The sequence below is a fragment of the Opisthorchis viverrini genome (genome assembly GCF_000715545.1).
Source record: "Opisthorchis viverrini unplaced genomic scaffold opera_v5_37, whole genome shotgun sequence".
Taxonomy (NCBI): Eukaryota; Metazoa; Platyhelminthes; class Trematoda; order Opisthorchiida; family Opisthorchiidae; genus Opisthorchis; species Opisthorchis viverrini.
In genome coordinates this window covers 1178001-1196560 of record NW_008751693.1, presented here as the reverse complement: position 1 = coordinate 1196560, position 18560 = coordinate 1178001, and the positions used below count along the sequence as shown (strand labels likewise).

The following is an 18560-nucleotide window of genomic DNA, read 5'->3' as shown; positions in this document are numbered from 1 at the left end:
TAGCTCTCCGGCTGGTCTGAACAGACTGCAATATGCCACTGTGAACTCCATATTCCTTGCCCGTGTTGTCCTTCAAGTAAATTTGTCATGCCATTCATCCCCAATGCTTGTCAAACTTTGAACCAATATCCCTGTTTGTGATACCGTAAGTACCGTTTTGCTCTTTCGACAGTCGTGAACTACTCAGAGGTCGGTGTCAGTAATCTTCGTACATCAAGTCAAGCTGACGATTCAAGTCAATCAGTACCTGTGATAAGTGCCTCCCATCCTGAATTGACAAACACCCAACCAAATTATGTTTCTCTGGCTGGAGAATCGATACCTGAGGTGAGTCACGCTCTGTTTCTCTCAGACGATGTTTTTCTTTGAGTGAACCATGCTTCAAAAAACATCGTTTTGGCGCCTTGTGAATTCCTCCTGCTATCATAATATATATACTCGTAAGTAACTGTACAATACCCCTTTGTTATTCTGAGCTCATTGGGGCCGACGAAACATTCGTAATAACAAGAATCTTCCTGAAGTGTCTTTCATGTTCATTCACGCTTTTCCGATTTTACAAGATCTAGTTTATCTTCTCATGGAGGTACAGCTCCAATCATTCGTTTATATGGGAATTCGCATTTTCCGCATCTTTTTTTTCTAGCGCCACTGAATTATGCAGAAGCCTTTAATAACGTGATCCTCCACAATCGTCTTTCTCGGCCTCGGGGGGTGCATAACTGCCAGCAACAGTTTCTCATAATGTGATTTTATCTTCATCCATCGGCTGTGAAACTTACCAGTTCTTGCATAGTTTGGTTCAGTTTGCTGGTGCCTTACCACGTTCGACCTTGACCTCTTTGTGCCGATAGTCCACATTCATAATCTCTGCAGGTGAATTTTTTTGGAGAAAACACTGTTTCGCCACTTTGAGGCCTATTAGCTATCCTGAAGAAAACTAATTATGTTTCCTCTGACTGGGGTGATCTACAGTCATGGACCGGTTTCTGGTAATAAATCTAGCGTCAAGAATCTGCTCACACAATTTAGCCAACACTCATCAGTACTTTGTATCCTGGTTGTTGTGGCCATATTCATTCCAATGTTTTGCTGTAGACACAATTAATTTTACCTGAAAATTCCCACGAACTACCATCAACTGACCTATCGAGATTCGTTGATTGCGGTTTAATCCGAGATCGCCCTTTTGTCTTCTATATTTGGGTGGGAATTTACTTAATCTTTCAAAACGATCAGATCGGTGATCAGCAGACTGCAAAACAAAAAAATTTTAACTCCAAAACCGTAATGACGTAAAAGACTCAACCAAGGAGGACACAACGGTTTTATTGCGAGCAAGTGAGGATCGAATTACGCAGGACGTTGCACTATTAAAAGCACAGTTTTGACCACTTTTTGGCAATAACCAATCGTCAGTTCTCTGATTGGCTGCTTGAGCGTTCAGTCGGTAGCTGGCTATTCTGGCCCGTGGACCTTCATAAAACGATTTTGCTGGAGTTGGCGGTTCTCTGTAATTTTCCCATGTTCTGTGGTTTATAATCAGACCTTCCTGACACAACCGGTCCGCCGAGGGTTAAACTTACAGCAGCCAATGAGTTTTTGCTGGCTGTATTTGATAGTTGTTTTGCCTTACAGTTTTGTTCAAGCTACTAACCACAACACCACACAATCACCGCTGACATTTGCGTGCATGACTAATTTATTTATTTAGCTATTTCGATCGATTCTCTCACCTCATTAATGGTATATTCGCTGTACATGACAGTGCCGGATCACTTTCCTTTCTCCTTATGACAGCACGGCAGTCTTGTGTTAACTTGTTTCCAGCTTTATGAAAACTGGAATACAGATAAGAAGGGGCACACTACTCTTAAGGTTGCTGAAAACTCCTTGAAAACCCCGGACCGTTTTTGCCCTTCTCTGAAAACATCAGGTGGGCACTCTCCGATCTTCCGTCAACCCTGTGTTCCACTTACGACCAACTGAGGTACGAGATGGTCTTTATGAAGCACATTCAGCTGAAGAATGTCATGAGGGATTCAACTGGGATTTAGTTGGAACTTCTGTTATAATTAAATTATTTTGTAGATGACCGCGTTTTTGAAGTAAACAATGTTAAAGACCTTAAATAACGGAAATCCTTGTTTTCTAATAGAAGAAGGCGTACCAATCTAGTATAGCTATTCGTCCATCTAAGAGCTCTAATAGGTGTCTTCCATGGTTATGTTGATCGGCCGTTTATTGGCTTTCTGCTGTATGCAGGCCCACTTACGTGAGCGCAGAATTGTTGTTTAAGGAGTGAAATGCTGGATCACTTTGTTAGATACCTCAACTGTGCCAGTGAAATAGCGCAAAGCTGTCGACAAGTTCATCGAAGTCAGGGGTGTACCGGCGCCGTGGAGGATTCTTCGACGAGTGTGTTGCTGCCACTGGGGCTGAGTTCACGCCAACAACTGCCTTACGTTTCGCTGTCCCCCGATGCTCCAATAAATATGACTGCTCCTATCCCTTCTTTTAGCTCTGTCACCCTCCCCTGAAATGTAAAAATGTCACTGCTGGCTATTTCGTCCTCTTCGAGGACCCCACTCTATGGCTTCATCAGGGCTGTTTCGTCGCCGACCCTGTTTGATACACATTTTTTGTGTTCGCGGTTGTACGGAGATATCAGGTGAATCCTGCTCGTTGACCATCTGTTCGCCGTCATTTTTCACTTCTGTTGTGCTGAATAACATGCGATCGCTTATGTTGTGCGGTAATGCCTTGGCATCATTGTTTTGCGTAACCTCCATACAGGAAACAATAAAACAATGGTCGCCTGCACTTCGTACTGTATAGATGCCAACTGCCTGAAAGTTAATTATCAGTGGTATGTCACAGGCAATTAGACCGGGCTGTATTTGGTGTTCTTATTGTACGAAGAGTGTCATACAGTCAAGCTGTTCTTTTTTTAAAAAAAAACGGAAGTCCGGTGAGTGGGCCTCCACAGAAGTGACTGAAAACTATCTGAACTTCGTGCTTCCGATCTGTGCAACTATTGTCAATGAACTTCCCTATTTGGGCACCCAGGTCAATCTCTTTTGGCCAAATTCGCTTCGGTCGAATTTTATGAGTATTTTAGCGACACTGTTTCAGACTAGTCGTTATCTTATAAATCACTGGAATTAGAAAACAAAGGGAGCTTCTGTTTTTGCATCTGAACTGTTCAATGGAACCTCAATTTAAGATGACTTTAGGGTTTGGTTTCTGTTTGGAACAGCTTGTTCCCAATAGAATTGCTGGTCACCTACCGTAGTTTCTGCTGGTTAGGCTTTGTCGTATATCCGTACTCTACTCCAGATCCTGCGTCATTCAAGCTTGTACTGAATGGAAGGTTAGACTGTGACTTAGCAACGAAACATGGCAGCCCAACCCAATTATTTTGGTAGTGTAGACAGATTTTGTTCCCGCTACATACAAATCCCACTATGAGGTACAGATAATCTCAAATGGTGTGGACCAGTCTGTTGTGACTCTCCTAAGAGGTACAACTTTCGCTAACAACCTTCCCAAACAATACTGGGCGTTCACATCTTGAAAACGAAGTTTCTTCAACATTACTTTCACAACTCAAATGGTGTAAGTTGTTATCCTTAGTACGTAACTATATCCACCCTGTCGCCGTTAATGTGGAAACTGAAATCATTATGGCGGTACGTGCACCCCCCTTTATTTTGTTTGGACATTTCTGGCAGCTATCTCATCTCAACATTGTTCAAACTTTATCGCTTGAACAACTAGCTGATAGGAAACTCCCTCTGTTTAACTGACTACCAAAATGAAAAAATCAGTGACAAACTCAATAAGGTACTCCAATTTTTGCAGGGCTTCTTACCATAAGCATTATTCCTCGCGAAATCTGACGCGCCAATCTGATCAACGAACTTGTTGGTAGATGTCTAACAATAGAATGTCTAATAATGACTGGTTTCGAGTTCAATACAAGTGCGGTGGGTAATCTGGTCCACTATTGACCATACGACGATTGCATTTTTAGCGTATTCTGCTTTTCAGCGCATTCCTATGACTAACTTAATGTAATAATTAGACCCTTTGCACTGAATGTCATAAACAGCTGACTGTGTAATCCTTACCCAACTCTGCATCACATGGTCAGAAGTAGGAGAGACGCACTGCTGTTGAGGAATTGATGTAATTGATAATGAGACGGTAACTGCCTACTGTGAGTACCTGAGACGCCTTGATAGTGTTGGTAATGTTGGGTCGGTGGTAATCTGTACATTTCATACCCAGCAATAACAGTCTCGTGCAGTATTTCGGTGATCACAGGAAATTCATTGCCCGACAGTCGCCCTTAACTGTTACCTGCGATCTCTAATTCGAACGTGGAGAAATAAATTACCGACGGTTAAACAGGGACCTGTTGAAAACCAGTAGTTGTCTGCGCATGATGGCACACAAATAGTATTTCCGCATGCTCCAGTAGGGATTTTGTTAAAGTCGTATCGTCAGTCATCATCGCGATCATCCGGTTGTATCTAACGGACAAAAAAAGACGGTCCGGGATTTCCGGGTACGATGATGGGTCACGAATAATGTTTTTAAAACCCTTATGTCCACAGATTTAGTTGTCTTAAATTATTTTTGGTAAATACGTTGTCTCTATGTATTTTAGCAGTCGCTTTATCAGTAACATCACGTTTCCATTCCGTTACAGAAGCAATTCGAGCGCACCGTCCTGATTAGTCAGCCTATGGTTGGAAGGCCCGTGGTCGAGGCTGTTCCATCGGGACGAGTTCAGGATGTCTACAGTGCGACCCTTTCAGATGCCTCCTCACGTAATCAACAACAGCCCGACTCACCAACCCTCCATGTTTCTCCTCTTCCACCACCACCCCTACCACTATCTTTACACAATTCTGAAACCATTACTGATAGCGCAGCAAGCTCCCTTTACTCAAATGTGCAACCACGTAGTACTAGCAACGAGTGTCTCAATTTTTCAAATGGTAGACTACGTCAAGGTGAGCAGCATCGGACTAGATCGATTCCCTTTCTCCCAAGTCCCCCGTCACCAACTTTTCTTGGTGAGTTCACTGAATCCGGTACACGAGCAAACAGTCATCGAGTTTCCAGCCTGAACAGTGTTACCCCCATAATCGAACGGCCACGTGTTTCCTCAACAGCAATCGATCGATCACACTTGACCAAACAAGAATTTCAACGCGAAAAAGCAAATGCCCTGGACTCAGCAGGTGATCCGCAACCTGCTAGTAATGGACTTGACCAAGCTGAAATACGGACCCGTGCAAAGACTACGGGACAAAGGATTGGTGACATCGCACTACGGAATATTCCACCTCCACCACCTATGGCACCGTTACTAGATGGGAATCGGCCAACGTTACCGAGTGAATTTTCCCTGCGGCCACCCGTTGATGCTCAAGATCGTTTGCTTGATGCTGCTTCAGATGGACAAATGCCACATGCCCGTGATGTATCCAAAAGGTGAGTGCCTCTCATTCGTCTTTCTCATCTGTGGGTCTGACGTTTTATGCTGTAAAATGTCTATTTCCGGGTTTCTAGTTTTTTACATGGTCTCTGTGAAGGAAGTTAGTCTTGTTTGTCCTGGAACCAGTCTTTTCCAACTTGGTCGATCTTTACTTACGTGGTGCCAGGACGTTCGTATGAAACTCTACACATTCGCTATCCCAAGCAAGTGTTTCATACATTTATATGCCTGAGGTCATTGCGAAATTGCTCTCACCGACCTATCCCATGGCAACTGACTAGTTTTTTCTTTGTTGCTTTACTAAAAACTATACATCAATTGCAGAAGTTACCCCCTGAGATGTTTAGCTTGCATTTTTCCTCCAAAGAATGCAAGGAATATTTTTGGTATGGTTCACATCCTCATGCAGCTAGCATCCTTGTGCTTGTGGCCGAATACGGCAGTCACTAAACGTCAACCACAATATCGTGGTATTTTGAAAATCTGTTGAAGGAAGGACTGCAGCATATGCTCACAGCTGGGATAAGCTTTAGATCCCTACAATTGTATGGACCGCGTGATTACGTTGTCAATCGAGATGAAGGCGTTCCTTATGGTAGTTCAAGTATCCCGGTGTCACTCGAAGAACTTAGCCATCGGTCAAACTCGGTGAACAGCGAGAACATCCAACAAATGTCCGTAGTTACATCATCATCAGGTCTAGCTCTTTCGTTCCATTCAAGTTGTCGTTGAGTTTATCACTGAATGCCCGTTTGAGGTTCCAAAATCAAGGTATTAATAATGCATTTAGTGAAAATTGTCGGTGTGGATAACTTCGTTTTTTCAGAAATCGGTAACCGATATCTAAATAGGATGACTCAAGTGATCTCTTGTCTTCGTATGCTCTCCTCATCTAAAAACTTCATACATTTACTGCAAGCCATCTGATTCCCCCTAGCCTGAAGGCAGAAGACTGGAGTCTATAGATTTACTTATTCTGGTTGAAATTCCTCCACGTATGCCAACTTTTGTGCGATAAACGATGTGTAGATGACGGCCGTCGGAGCTGCCTTTCCTTACAGCTGTGTAACTTGGCTGCTAGAATGGAAGCTTCGTAAAACCTTCGGCGTCTTGCATGTCACTTTCTGCGGAGCATTGCAGCATTCAATATCGGATCCACATTGAAGTGGTAAGAAAGGGTTGGTCTATAAAACAGACAATAAGGCCAGGTGAATTAACATTCCACTGAATCCTGAAAAACTGTTGGGCTAAGTTAGGTATGAGCTACCTTTACCCTAACTATTTTCCCCACTGAGTTCCTTTCCGAGCTCTGATGTGAGGTTGAAATGTCCAGATGGATGCAGGACTAATCGCTTCGTACCCCTTTTCGAAATATGGAGTCCCTATTCTGATTTAGCATGTTTTCATCTTGTAAAGAGCAAGCCACTACTCGCACCTTGAGGCCTTTGACACTAACCGAGCAGTGTCGAGAACGAAACCTTGGCGATTTATTTTGCCGTGAATTTTCATAAACTATTTCCGTCGGTTCGCCTTGCTAACCGACTACGAAGCTCGTTTTGGCACGTAAACGGAATTCTAATTTCCAGCGCTATCCGTGGGCAAAACAAGTTTTGGGCTGAAAAACAGTCCAGTAAGATCTTATTTGCTCCAACAGGCGTGAACTCATCGTGGTGGCACTAATTTCATTGAAATCAGACTTGACCCACCTGATGTCAGGTACCCCTCGCTTTCTCTCTTCACCAAGCGTAATGATGTGCCACGCTTCAGTTCATGACCCACTATTGCAGCAAGATGTACAGCGGCCGAAAACTTGTAGGATATATATAGCTGAAGCGGTTTCGAACCTTTTCAATAGCGTCATAGGTTTCTACCGTAGTTTAACTTCACCAATTCGCCTAGCTCCCAAAAATAATTGCCACAGGTTTCACGTACTATGAGCACAAGCTAGGTTTTGAATCTGCACCACTTCGGCCTGTTACATTCAGACGAAAAAGAAGCTTTTGCTCATTCCCGTCACTTAACGCTTTGAAAATTGTCCAATATAGTAAATGGTACTGTATCGACTTTTGTGGTTAAATGACCTCTTACATTGAAATGTAGCTGGCTTAGGAAATCGGAGAGAACTCGGATTTTCACGAAGATGCAGCGGTTTCACCAGAGTTCGAAAGCAAGCATATTGAAGTCCGTGTGTATAACACCAACCTTCATTTGACCGCTGAGATTCAGTGTATAAGTAATTCTCCGTTGTTCTCTGATAACCCAACCAAGAGTAAGAGCAGTCAACCAGACTGAGACTTATTTTGCTTGCGCTTGACTGGACATCGTGAAAACGTTTGACGAGCCAGGATCCCATTGAAGAGTGTGCTTTTAATTGTTGGCCGTAGTGCTCAACCAGTGTTTGTTTTCCGATGTGCCTTCGGTCCGGTTTGGGACGAGGTTACTGAATCTATGAAAACCTTCAGCAAGGTATCCCGCCCAAGATATCTTGGTACGGCATAATGCTCTGATATATATTTCAGTAATATTCCTGGTTTTTCGAAGAGCATGGGTTATTTTGCTGTGCTCGCTCACGCTTTCACTTTCTTTCTTCTTCCGTAAGTGTAATTTGTCCTCGGTTATGGGCACCCATGCCCCGATTTTATTCACTGATGTATTTCTGTACACGATTGTGCTGATAAACTATCGGGATAAAAGAATCTGATCAGGATTATTCAGTGTCTTATATATCTTGTATATCTCCAAAGCTGTTCATTCGGGAACACAAGACTTGCAATCGATTGGATGAAATTTGCAGAGATAGACACACCAATGACCTCATCTCCCTACTAACATCGTTTCGAAATAGCGATTCTACTAACAACCTAACTTTTTTTGTGAATTGTTGTGCTGTGCAAAACAATTTGCAAACTCGGATAGCTCTGATGCAGAGTCGAGTGTCTCTGTAGCCATTGCTTTGAGCAAGCCATTTGCTTGGAAGACTCTTAAATTCAGCGTAAACCGTGTTTATAGAAAATCTATTCCAAAAACGACCCATCATTTTTTCCGGTTATCCATCCGTCTAGGCGAGTATTTCGCGACGGAATCCACTCCTGATCTCCCCTATTCATAAGCCATCCCACTGCACAAGTTCATTATTGGTTCTACTTGCGGCTGACTCTAGCATTGGTTACCATCGTTTGTTGTACCAGAACCTTTAGAATTTGAAAATTGTTCGCTTGGATTTTGCTGTAGATTGGCACATCTATTACCATAACCTTTATAGTGCTTCTGTAGGACGCGTGAGAAATCTGAGACACAGAATTGTGTTCATGCCCGTATAGGGTGAATCGGGCTTCTTTCAGATTTCGCAGACTGTTTGGAAATGGCACGTATCAGGTGACCCAAATTAGGCGTGTTCGCAATCGTGTTTGAAGATCACAGAACGGGTCAAATCTCGCTAAAATCACCATAGATTAAAGCAGCATGTAGTGTGTTGGGGTTGAAATTACGAACTGGTGACACTGTGGTAAGCGCGCTTGTAACGAACCGAATTTCCCGTTCATTTTCATGAAAACTGCTACGAAGAAAGCCTTTCGTTATAGGTGCAGGAACCATAGTGATTTTGTCTGGGATTTAGGCGCTCGTTGGTCGATTGCGTGGAAAATAGGTGACAGGACTGAAACAATCTGTGCAGTACAAAAATGAAAATTCACGTCTCAATATGATGTGCAACAGTTCTTCAAAAGACAAGTTACAGCCGACGCCGAACTGACCATTCGACCTCCGTCCATACTTTCTGTCGTTCGAATGAAAAAGCAGTGTATAATATGGATGCAGATGCGAAGAATGGGCACTCGCCAAGCAGAATATTTCCCCCCGCTCAGTAAATCGGCGACATAGATCTGGTCGACGTAACTTCTCGGCACATGGCAGGTGTTGGACCGCCGTGGCCGGACTACGTAGCTTAGATATTTCTATCTCTCCATGTTACGTTTATTTTGTAAGAGGTTCTTAGAAATACTCAGCCCCGTATCTTCCTCTAGTACAACTTTCTTTGCTGTTCGTAGACAGACACCCTAAAATACTCTAGTTTTTTATCCGTAAACTTTTTCATTCGCATGTTCTAGAATGTTCTCCCTCTGTGATTGTATGGCAGGCAAGCACTACTGTTCTTTAATTGTGACTTGACGCTTATACTGGCGATTGTGATTTACGAAACAAGCAACCGGAAAACTTTTAATGGAATCATTCAACTTAAACTAGCCAGTGAACTGACCAAGACCCGATTCAACACAAATAAAGTTCATATCGATTGTCTAAGCAGCTCACTATGTATCATGATAACACGGAGATTTGACCGTTGCTTGCACCTACTTCTTGCCACTAGCCTAGCTCATACAGAGCTGGTGTTTTAGTTCCAATCTCCCCTCACCTGCCAAGCGCTCATACGACGGGGACAGGAACTGGTGACCCGAACGCCACTCATACCGGTCAACAGTCTTAGCCTGTACCGTGTTTAGTCAGACACAGGACAGCTCTCGCGGACTCAACCTTGAATGCTGGCGCAAACCAACGGCACCCAGATTTTTGGCACGTACCCTTTTCGTACTCTTGCTCTTCTGTGGTGTGAAAATAGGATTACCTCCCTGTTTGCTTTGCTTTGAATTGGACATGGAACCAGTGATACTTGAAATTGTGGGTAATATGATCCAGTATCTTTCACCTGTGTTAATGTGCAATCATTCGGTATCAAGTGGAGCCCACATAACGAGTGTGTAGACACTCGGTCTGCGGATTCACTTTCTGGTTGCCATAGCAACTTGCATGTTCAGTCCAACAAAGTTAGTTTTTTTTTCGTTTCCTACTGGTGGCCAATTCAGCCGATCAGTTTTGTATTCGGGTACGTTGCATACCAGTCGACGACGTTTTTGTAGTCAGTCTGTCAAAAACGGGCTTGAATTCCTCCAGTTTTTTTTCATTTTATTTATCTACTCAAATAACCACCATGTTAAGCAGCACAACTACCACACTCGACATGTGCATTCATGTAGTTCGTGGTTGTGACGTGTGCGTCCCATCGAATCAGAGCTAAGCAGCTGATTTCAGTAAATTTTCCACTTTTACAAACACCAGTCCTGTGTCAACGATCGTTCCTCCGTTCATATGAGGATGGTTGACGAGTTCGACATGCAGATTCTTTTGAGCTCCCCGTAAATCACTACTCTCTGGAATTTGGAGCATCAGCAACAGTTGTCTGTCTCGTAAATGTTTCCAAACTAGTATCAGTATGCAAGGGGGTTAACTGAAAGACCATTGACTTTATTTACAGCGATGACCATACAGAATTGACCCGTTATCCCAGAATGACACTTTTTGTTGAGCAGCGTAGCCAAATCGAGGGCTTATTCTTCCTGATCCCTAAATAGTAGCATGGAATTATTCGCATTTATTCTTTACAATTTACCGGCAACGCTATTTCCGCTCACATCTATCAGGCGGTCGTACGCACCTCCTCCGCCTCCATCAAGCAACTCGGAGGCTCCTCCTGCACCGCCTCGAGTACCACTCAACAGAGGCATCGACCCGAAGGGCAAGTGCACGGCATGTACTCAAGAACTCGGTAAGACAGAATATATGGCGTAAATAGTGCTTATGTTTTGATGGTGATGTATGTGTGATCTAGTTTCAATCAACGATAAAATTCGAGATAGTAATAAGTTATAGAACCGTTTCGGCGAACAGCTGCTGCGCTGCCTAGAGACAGCAAGGATATCGAAATACCCCCAGGCAATTGCGTTCGATCTGTCGCGGTTGGATTAGAACCATGAGCCTTCCGAACAGAGCTCACACCGTAATTTCCAAACTGTCAAGTCCAGTGGATGTTAACGGCTCTGCAGATAATCTGGCAAGAAGTTTATTGCATGAGCTTGCAGTCACTGAAACCCTTGTTTTTTGCTCTAAACAGCTGATTTGCCGCGAATAAATTGATGAGTTCTCCGTCTCACCCTTCCGGATATTTTTTATTGCATTTTTTGTCCATTGTTAAATCACCCATTAATAAAAAGCAAGGCTTGCGTTACCCCTATTCTAATTTGTTTTGGAGACTGGTGAACCTGCGTTTGGATTAAAACACTACACCTTCACTACTACGGATCGAATTTCAGAGGCGGTTTTCAGCTTGCCTTAACGGTCGCAAACGTGAGTGTAGAAAATGTCGTTGCAGAAACATTCTTTGGATTGGCGAGGTGTTTTATTTTTCAATGCCCCTTTGGTATGCCCTCTTCAAAATCACTTGCTAACTGGTTGACCAATCTATCAAACAATAAACTGCAACGATCTTCCTTCAAGGGGAACTCCATCTCACTTGAAGACTCGTTTGTTTGAAGCATCTGTTGCCGATTGTCATGTCATAAATGTATTTAGAGTTCGTTGCTGAAAACTGTAACATGATTTGTTGTCAGATCGCACTGGATCATTCGATGGGTGGGGAATGGGTGTGAGGGAAGGCCGGTGAGCGAATGATGCCTCCAGGTTGCTCAAGCCGGAAAAGGGGGTTTGCTTGAAACTTCGACTCAAAAGTCTGACCCACAGGGTAGTGGGAGGATGTGGGGTTTTCTTCAGGGTCCCCGCTACCAGCCTTTGACTCAAAAGTCTGGTAGGGGATTGCTGTCCCATTCCTAATGCGGCTGCGCTTACCAGATGCCTTTAGAGTAACACCAGACTATTTAAGGCCGAATTTTTAACCCACTCTTCCTCCTGGGAAAACAACATCACTGCTTCCATACAGATGGACACCCTGGTCCACTGGGGAAAATACCTTACTGCCGCCACATTCTTATTGCAGAGAACGGTACAACTTCACCTTCATACCGCCTAGCAGCACAATTACTCGCAGTACGGGGACTCGCTGTTCTTCGTCCGGATCCAGCCAGTTGAACTTTCTGGCATGGTTGTCCCTTGAGGAACTGATTTCCAGCCAGTATAGCTCGCAGGATCATTGCTGCGCAGAAACCCGACCACCACCAGAAGGCGACATATTTGGGTCGGGAAATTCGCCGCTTTTCTGGATGGGGACCCTGCGACTCAGTTTATCAATAGTTGATATATATATATATATATATATATATATATATATATATATATATATATATATATATATATATATATATATATATATATATATATATATATATATATATATATATATATATATATATATATATATCCTTAATCTTGTCCTCTTTAGTCCGTGTCTTGAAAACTATTCCCCAAGTTTTTTTCTCGACTAGTCTCCTTTCTTAAACACTCCTTCTGTTTTACCTAACTAGTTAACCAAAAATCTTATCGGGTGGCCAAACTTCGGCATACCAGTTTAAGCTGTTCCTAACCTAACAGGGTGCTAAAAGTACACCAATACGCAACGTGAACGATCGCGCCAAAGACACGCATGACTGTCCTCTATTAGTCGGCTGATTATTGTTAATTATGGGCTACTTTTTCGGTGCAACCAATTACCAACCATAGTAATTTATGTTGACCTGAAGGCTGACTTTGATTCCATTGATCCTCAATGCTATGGTAGTGCCTGTCATTCAGAGTTGTTCCGACTAGATTCTTATATATTCTATAAGCGCTTTACACCAGTTCTTTTTGACCCGCGTGTGCTCATGACAAGCTCTTCTCCGAGATCTAATGTTGTCAGGTATGATCCTCTCTTTCTCTCTTTCTAACTTATTTTCGATATTCTGCTAGAGTATTTCTTACCCTCCCCGAGCCTCTCAGGGATCAGACTGCTCCTGGACGTTGAGGAAGCCAATGGTCTTTCTCTTCCTGAATTAAGTCCCTCAGAAATTCGGACCATTTTGAATCACTGACAATTGGGCGTACTATTCGGCTACGCTTTATATTCACGAACTGCGATTGGTTACTACAAGACTGGGTGAGATTAAATCCAAGCTTCATTTAATGCAGTTAAATCCATTGATATGGCAGTTAACCAAACCTCACTGGACAACTTAATAAACCCCACTGAACTGTCAAAAAATAAAGTGGTTTCCTGGATCCACTTGCCTAATCGTTACCCTTACCATCCTCCAACACACAGCGCCTTCATCTATCATAAGAATGGTCTAAAACACTTGTGCGGTCCGCACAGCATGACCAGCACGTGCGGAAGAGACAAAATGATATTCAGTGCCTGTTGGGACATGTGAAATGGAAGGGCTAGACGAGTTAGCCACACTCCATAATACATTCTGTCAAATGCACGTCAGGCGACCAGACATCCTCTAGCCATGCCTCGGATGAAAACGAAATAAAGCCACTCAGACTTGGCGATGGAACCCAAAAGCCCTGACCGGTAGATTCAGTCGCGTTGACAAGCATCAGCTCGGACGGGACAGAGTAGAAGCTGTCAGGTGAACTAATATAGATAGCCCTAGGTACGGGATGATATCAACTGGTCTACGGAATGTGAATTCAACTGATGAATGTAACATGATGGTGCTTTCCCAATCATTCTCACGTTGCAATATAAGCTTTGAATTTATATTTGAGGTTTATTCGCCCAGCTGATCATTATGGTTTCCCTCATGTCTCCAAACCGACTATATTGGAAAGTGTGTGGTGAAAGAGTATCTTAGTGTGCACCATTTGCATACGTCAATTTTGATCTCACGTTTTCGTTCAGGATATACTGTACGTGCCGGTTCACTCCAGCGTGCCACAGTATTCTTGCATTCCGGGTTTTTGTTGAACCGTTCTGATTTGCATACGTAAGGCTCATGCATCGTTCAATATATTCGGAACCAGAAGAAATGGAGATAATGTCGCGAATCAAAAAATTCCGGACCGTTTCTTTGCATTTCACTTCTGTGCCAGGCGGTGCCTGTGTCACGTTTGACGAAGTAAGCACTCATTCACATAGGACCTTACAGGTGCACTAACAACTTGACAGTGTAAGCTCGGTTGATGGCGGGCGACATGGTAAATCAAAGTTTTGGTTTTGCGTTTCCAGTTGGTGTACTGTAAACCCCGCGACAAAATCCCCCTGTGTCTTTCAACACTACTCCGTTCCCGGCGGATGGGCGTGCATGATTTTTGGTCAGCAGGTGACAGATTCAATCAGGTATGAGTCCTGCAATTCACGGGTATACCACATTGAGTAACTTGCATAGAAACACCAGAAGGTGAATAATGTACCGTCTCAGCGAGGAAGATGTCTGTGATGTGTATTCCAATCCTAAAACTTTCATAAATTATTTCGGTGTATTTCGAATAAGCATGCAGATGAAATTCTGACTGACTCTTTCCTATTTTGATCTCGAGGTAGCTACTGACTCAGTTTTGAGATCATAAGTGTTTGCACATTCAATGTTTCATTGATCTGTAGATCAAAACTCTCAGTTGGCCACGGAACGGAAGCCAGCTCTGAATGATGTGCCCACAAAGTGTAAGGTCATGCTCATAGACATGCAGTCACGGAACGCGGCACTTACAATCCAGGGAGAGATACTGGAAGTTGTGGAGCGTTTTACGTATCTTGGAAGTTGTATTGGTACCGATTGTGTGACAGATGAGGTGAATGCACGAATCTGCAAGGCTCGGCGGTGTTTGCTAATTTGAGACACCTATGACGTCAGAGTGGTTTATTCCTGAATCTCAAGGGACGTGTATATCAAGTTACGGTACGGTCTGTTTTGTTGTATGGATGTGAGACTTGGCCTATTCGAGCAGCGGAACTGAGACATCTTCAGGTGTTCGACAATCGTTGTCTCAGAACCATAGCTCGTGTGGGTTAGTATCGGCGAATCCGTAACGAGGCAGTTAGAAAGCGCGTTTTCGGTTGTGCAACGGGTACTTCCATTGAAGAATGTGTCCAGCACGAGAAGCTGCGTTGGTTTGGACATGTGTTGCGTATGCCTAACTATCGTTTGCCGAAGAGAGTGCTGTTTTCCATGCCCAATTCAGAGTGGCGTAAACAGAGAGGTGGCCGACCCTTGACTTGGCAGAGGAGTATGAAGGAGATCACGAAACACTTGGGTGCTGTCGGTGCTACTCGCCTTCCAGGATGGGGACCGCGTGATCCCCACTGTGCCTGGTTGGAGACACTACAAGATACGGCTGCCAACCGATGTCAGTGGCGTTCTTGTTGTCAGTTTCTATCCAGATCGCTTGAGTGACTGTCTGGTGGTATAGGCACCACGGAATGATTGTGGTAAGCTAGCACTAAGTCCCTTCCCTGTCCATCTTTACTCTGCTTTCAAATAAATCATGGTTGTACGGCAGTGAAGCATCAATGTTGAACACTGTCATGCTGTCGATGATGATTATGTGAGACACTGCTTTATCACATTCAGATACCCATTCCTTGTGTCTACTCGCCCACCTAGTGAGTTTCGCTAAAGACGAAAGCGTATCTATGACTGCGTTTTTCTCGATCTGGTCACAGCTTTACTGGAAACACTAAATAAAACCCTAAACTCCTGGTTTGGCACTTATCAGGTCTTCCGAGGCTCGACAGCTATTCATATGAAACATTCCGACTGCTGACCTTTAGTGTTGATAGCGTGAGGAGATTTGATAGTTTTCAATAAGTATTTTGTCCTGTGAATGAAGACAACGTATGCCTAAAGATCCAGATGTACTGCATGGCTACAACAATGGTGAAGCAGGTTATCGGCGCTTGTCAGCTTTTCGTTACAGGTTGAAGCCCCATTCAGATATCTACCAGTAGTCAGCAGCCGGCAGAATAAGAACCATACCATAGCTTCGTCGTTTCAGACTGCTAGCCTACTTGGTTTCCGCATCCATGGAGCTTTCTATGTTCCTTACCGCTATATCATAGATAGGGGAAATAACTGGTTGTGTAGCCATCACCATGGTGAAATGCGTGCAGTACTACGCAAATAATTTACTATGTCTATTTGTTAAAAAGTAACCCAACCAGCTGAATATTGCATACGACCCCATCCTGAAAGCAGTCTTAAAATTTTAGTTTACATTGACAAGCAATGCTTTACAGGTGTTCCCTTTAGCGTTTCCATACACTGCTCGCCATTGTATTTGGAAAGTCGTTTCATACGGATTTGTTTCTTTTTCTTGATGCTAAACGTCTATCGTAAAGACAGATGGTGGTTCTCACAAGGTGACATAACAGTACACAACAGCCATTTAATAGTACTCGCTAGTTTTATCTCGCTCGAGCGTCTTTTACAGTATCCGTTCCTACTCGTTCGAGCAATGTGTACTCATAAGGTTGCCGAAAACTCTTCGACAGCCCACGACCGGTTTCGCCCTCTTGGGGTTGCGCGAAATTTGGCAAGTACATCACCGGCATACGAGGGAGAGATGGCTGTGTTTAGTGCGCGAATTTACTGAACGGAATTTCCGTGGTTTGAACCCGACCTTCGCATTTCGACTTCTATCTAGGCTTGGGCGACCTGGCAGTATCCCAGCCCTCGTGCTTCCTTTGGGTGGCATGGCAGCTAGGCCCCGGAAAGGTGTCACAGCTGAACGATTATTGATTAGTATCTTGCATACCGATTTGTTTTTCACGGGGGGCTCGCCTGAATCCAAGCTGAAATTCTCGTTTATGATGTTCTTCAACCGAGTGTATTAGACCAGGCCGCCTCTTGTTTCAGTTGGTGCGATATTCGAATATCGTAATACACTGTATAGATGCAACACGCCATTTGTAAGGTTGGTGCAAACTCTGACAGTCCACGACTACCACTGCCGACTTCGGGTAGTAGGCAGTAATTGGGCTTACACTCATTCTCCAATTCAGTTCCAAACTCAAGATTGTTCAGCAATGTCTGTCGCTATACTTCAGTCATCACATTCTTTGTGCTGCTACTAGCTGGCGTTATAATCGATTGCCTATGGTATCGCCTTGGATACTCGTTCGAAGAGCTCCTAACCCAGTATCAAACCAACGAACGTCCATGCATTTCATGTTGCACTGATCTCGGTGCGGACTTATTTAATTCGCTTTTCTCTTTATTCACTTAGGAACCGGTAATCTCATGATCATTGGGTCCATGAACTTGTGTTACCACCTAGCCTGTTTTGTGTGTTCGTGGTGTGGAGTGCCACTGAACGATGGGTTATCCAATGCGGACGTTCGCATCCGAATGGGCCAGCTGTATTGCCAAGCATGTTGCCCATCCAGGCACGGACACAAAACGGCTCCACAAGGGGATTCCAGTAGACGGCAAATAACAAACCGTGATGAACCCGTACCACTCCGACCATCTGTGCCAATAAGCTGCAGTGACCGGCGTATGCGACCACGTGGGCCTTCAAGCCATATCGGGAGGACACAAGGTGAGAGTCAACGGTAATCCGTCCATTCTTCTTGCGCCTTAGCCAGTTTCTCCGTCTTTCTTAGGTTGAAATCGAGTCTTAACAAACTCCGTAGGCTCAGATCGTCCTCCAGTAAAGACCGGTATTCAGCGTCTGCCCAGAGTTTCCCCATACACTGCCACGCGGGCTCTCGGAGCGGGCAAAAATCACACTCTTTTTAAGGACCGAGCTTTCACGTTTATGTCGAGAATCGTTCATATGGATAAAACGGACTTTTGATTTTACCAGTATACTCAAAACAAAAAGTAAAGATATAAATTTCGTGCATTTGGCGATACTTGTTTTGGGTAATAGCGAGGTGTTGCAGAGAATCCGATGTACTTTCTTCTGCCTTGCGCGACAATCGCCGGTAATTTCTGTTCCAAATACGGATTCTCTGTCTAGTGTTTTTCAGCCCGTTCCCACAAACTGCCTAAAGACTTCGATGTGGATGTCTTCAAATAAAGATGTTCAGGTGTAATGCCTCACCTCGACGCACGACTGTCAACTGCGCACTGGTGATGTCACCCCGATTGGTGAAGAAACGTTTGCAGGAGAATTTTTAAGCTTAGAGAGAGGCTCAACCACAAATGATGCGAACACTTTTCGCGCCGGGTAATTTCGCCTCCTCCTTGCTGGCAGCGCTGTACATTGTTTCCCCGGAGTTGAGCCACCGAGCGTTGAAAATTTCGATCAAATGTCACCTAGAATGCTTCGTAGGCTC

At 43.9% G+C, this 18560-nt stretch overlaps 1 protein-coding gene across 1 annotated transcript in view; it reads left to right on the top strand.

The window, feature by feature from the left end:
- The window catches only part of T265_02843 (hypothetical protein), a gene marked incomplete at both ends in the record, with an annotated part of 66861 nt that extends 48656 nt beyond the window's left edge, over positions 1-18205 (top strand). Inside the window, 4 exons of the mRNA XM_009167187.1 lie at positions 173-327; positions 4718-5508; positions 10987-11111; positions 17504-18205. Of these exons, the coding sequence (XP_009165451.1) occupies positions 173-327; positions 4718-5508; positions 10987-11111; positions 17504-17835 (1403 nt within the window). The remainder of the gene's footprint in view (positions 1-172; positions 328-4717; positions 5509-10986; positions 11112-17503) is intronic.
- Positions 18206-18560: the final 355 nt, after the last annotated feature.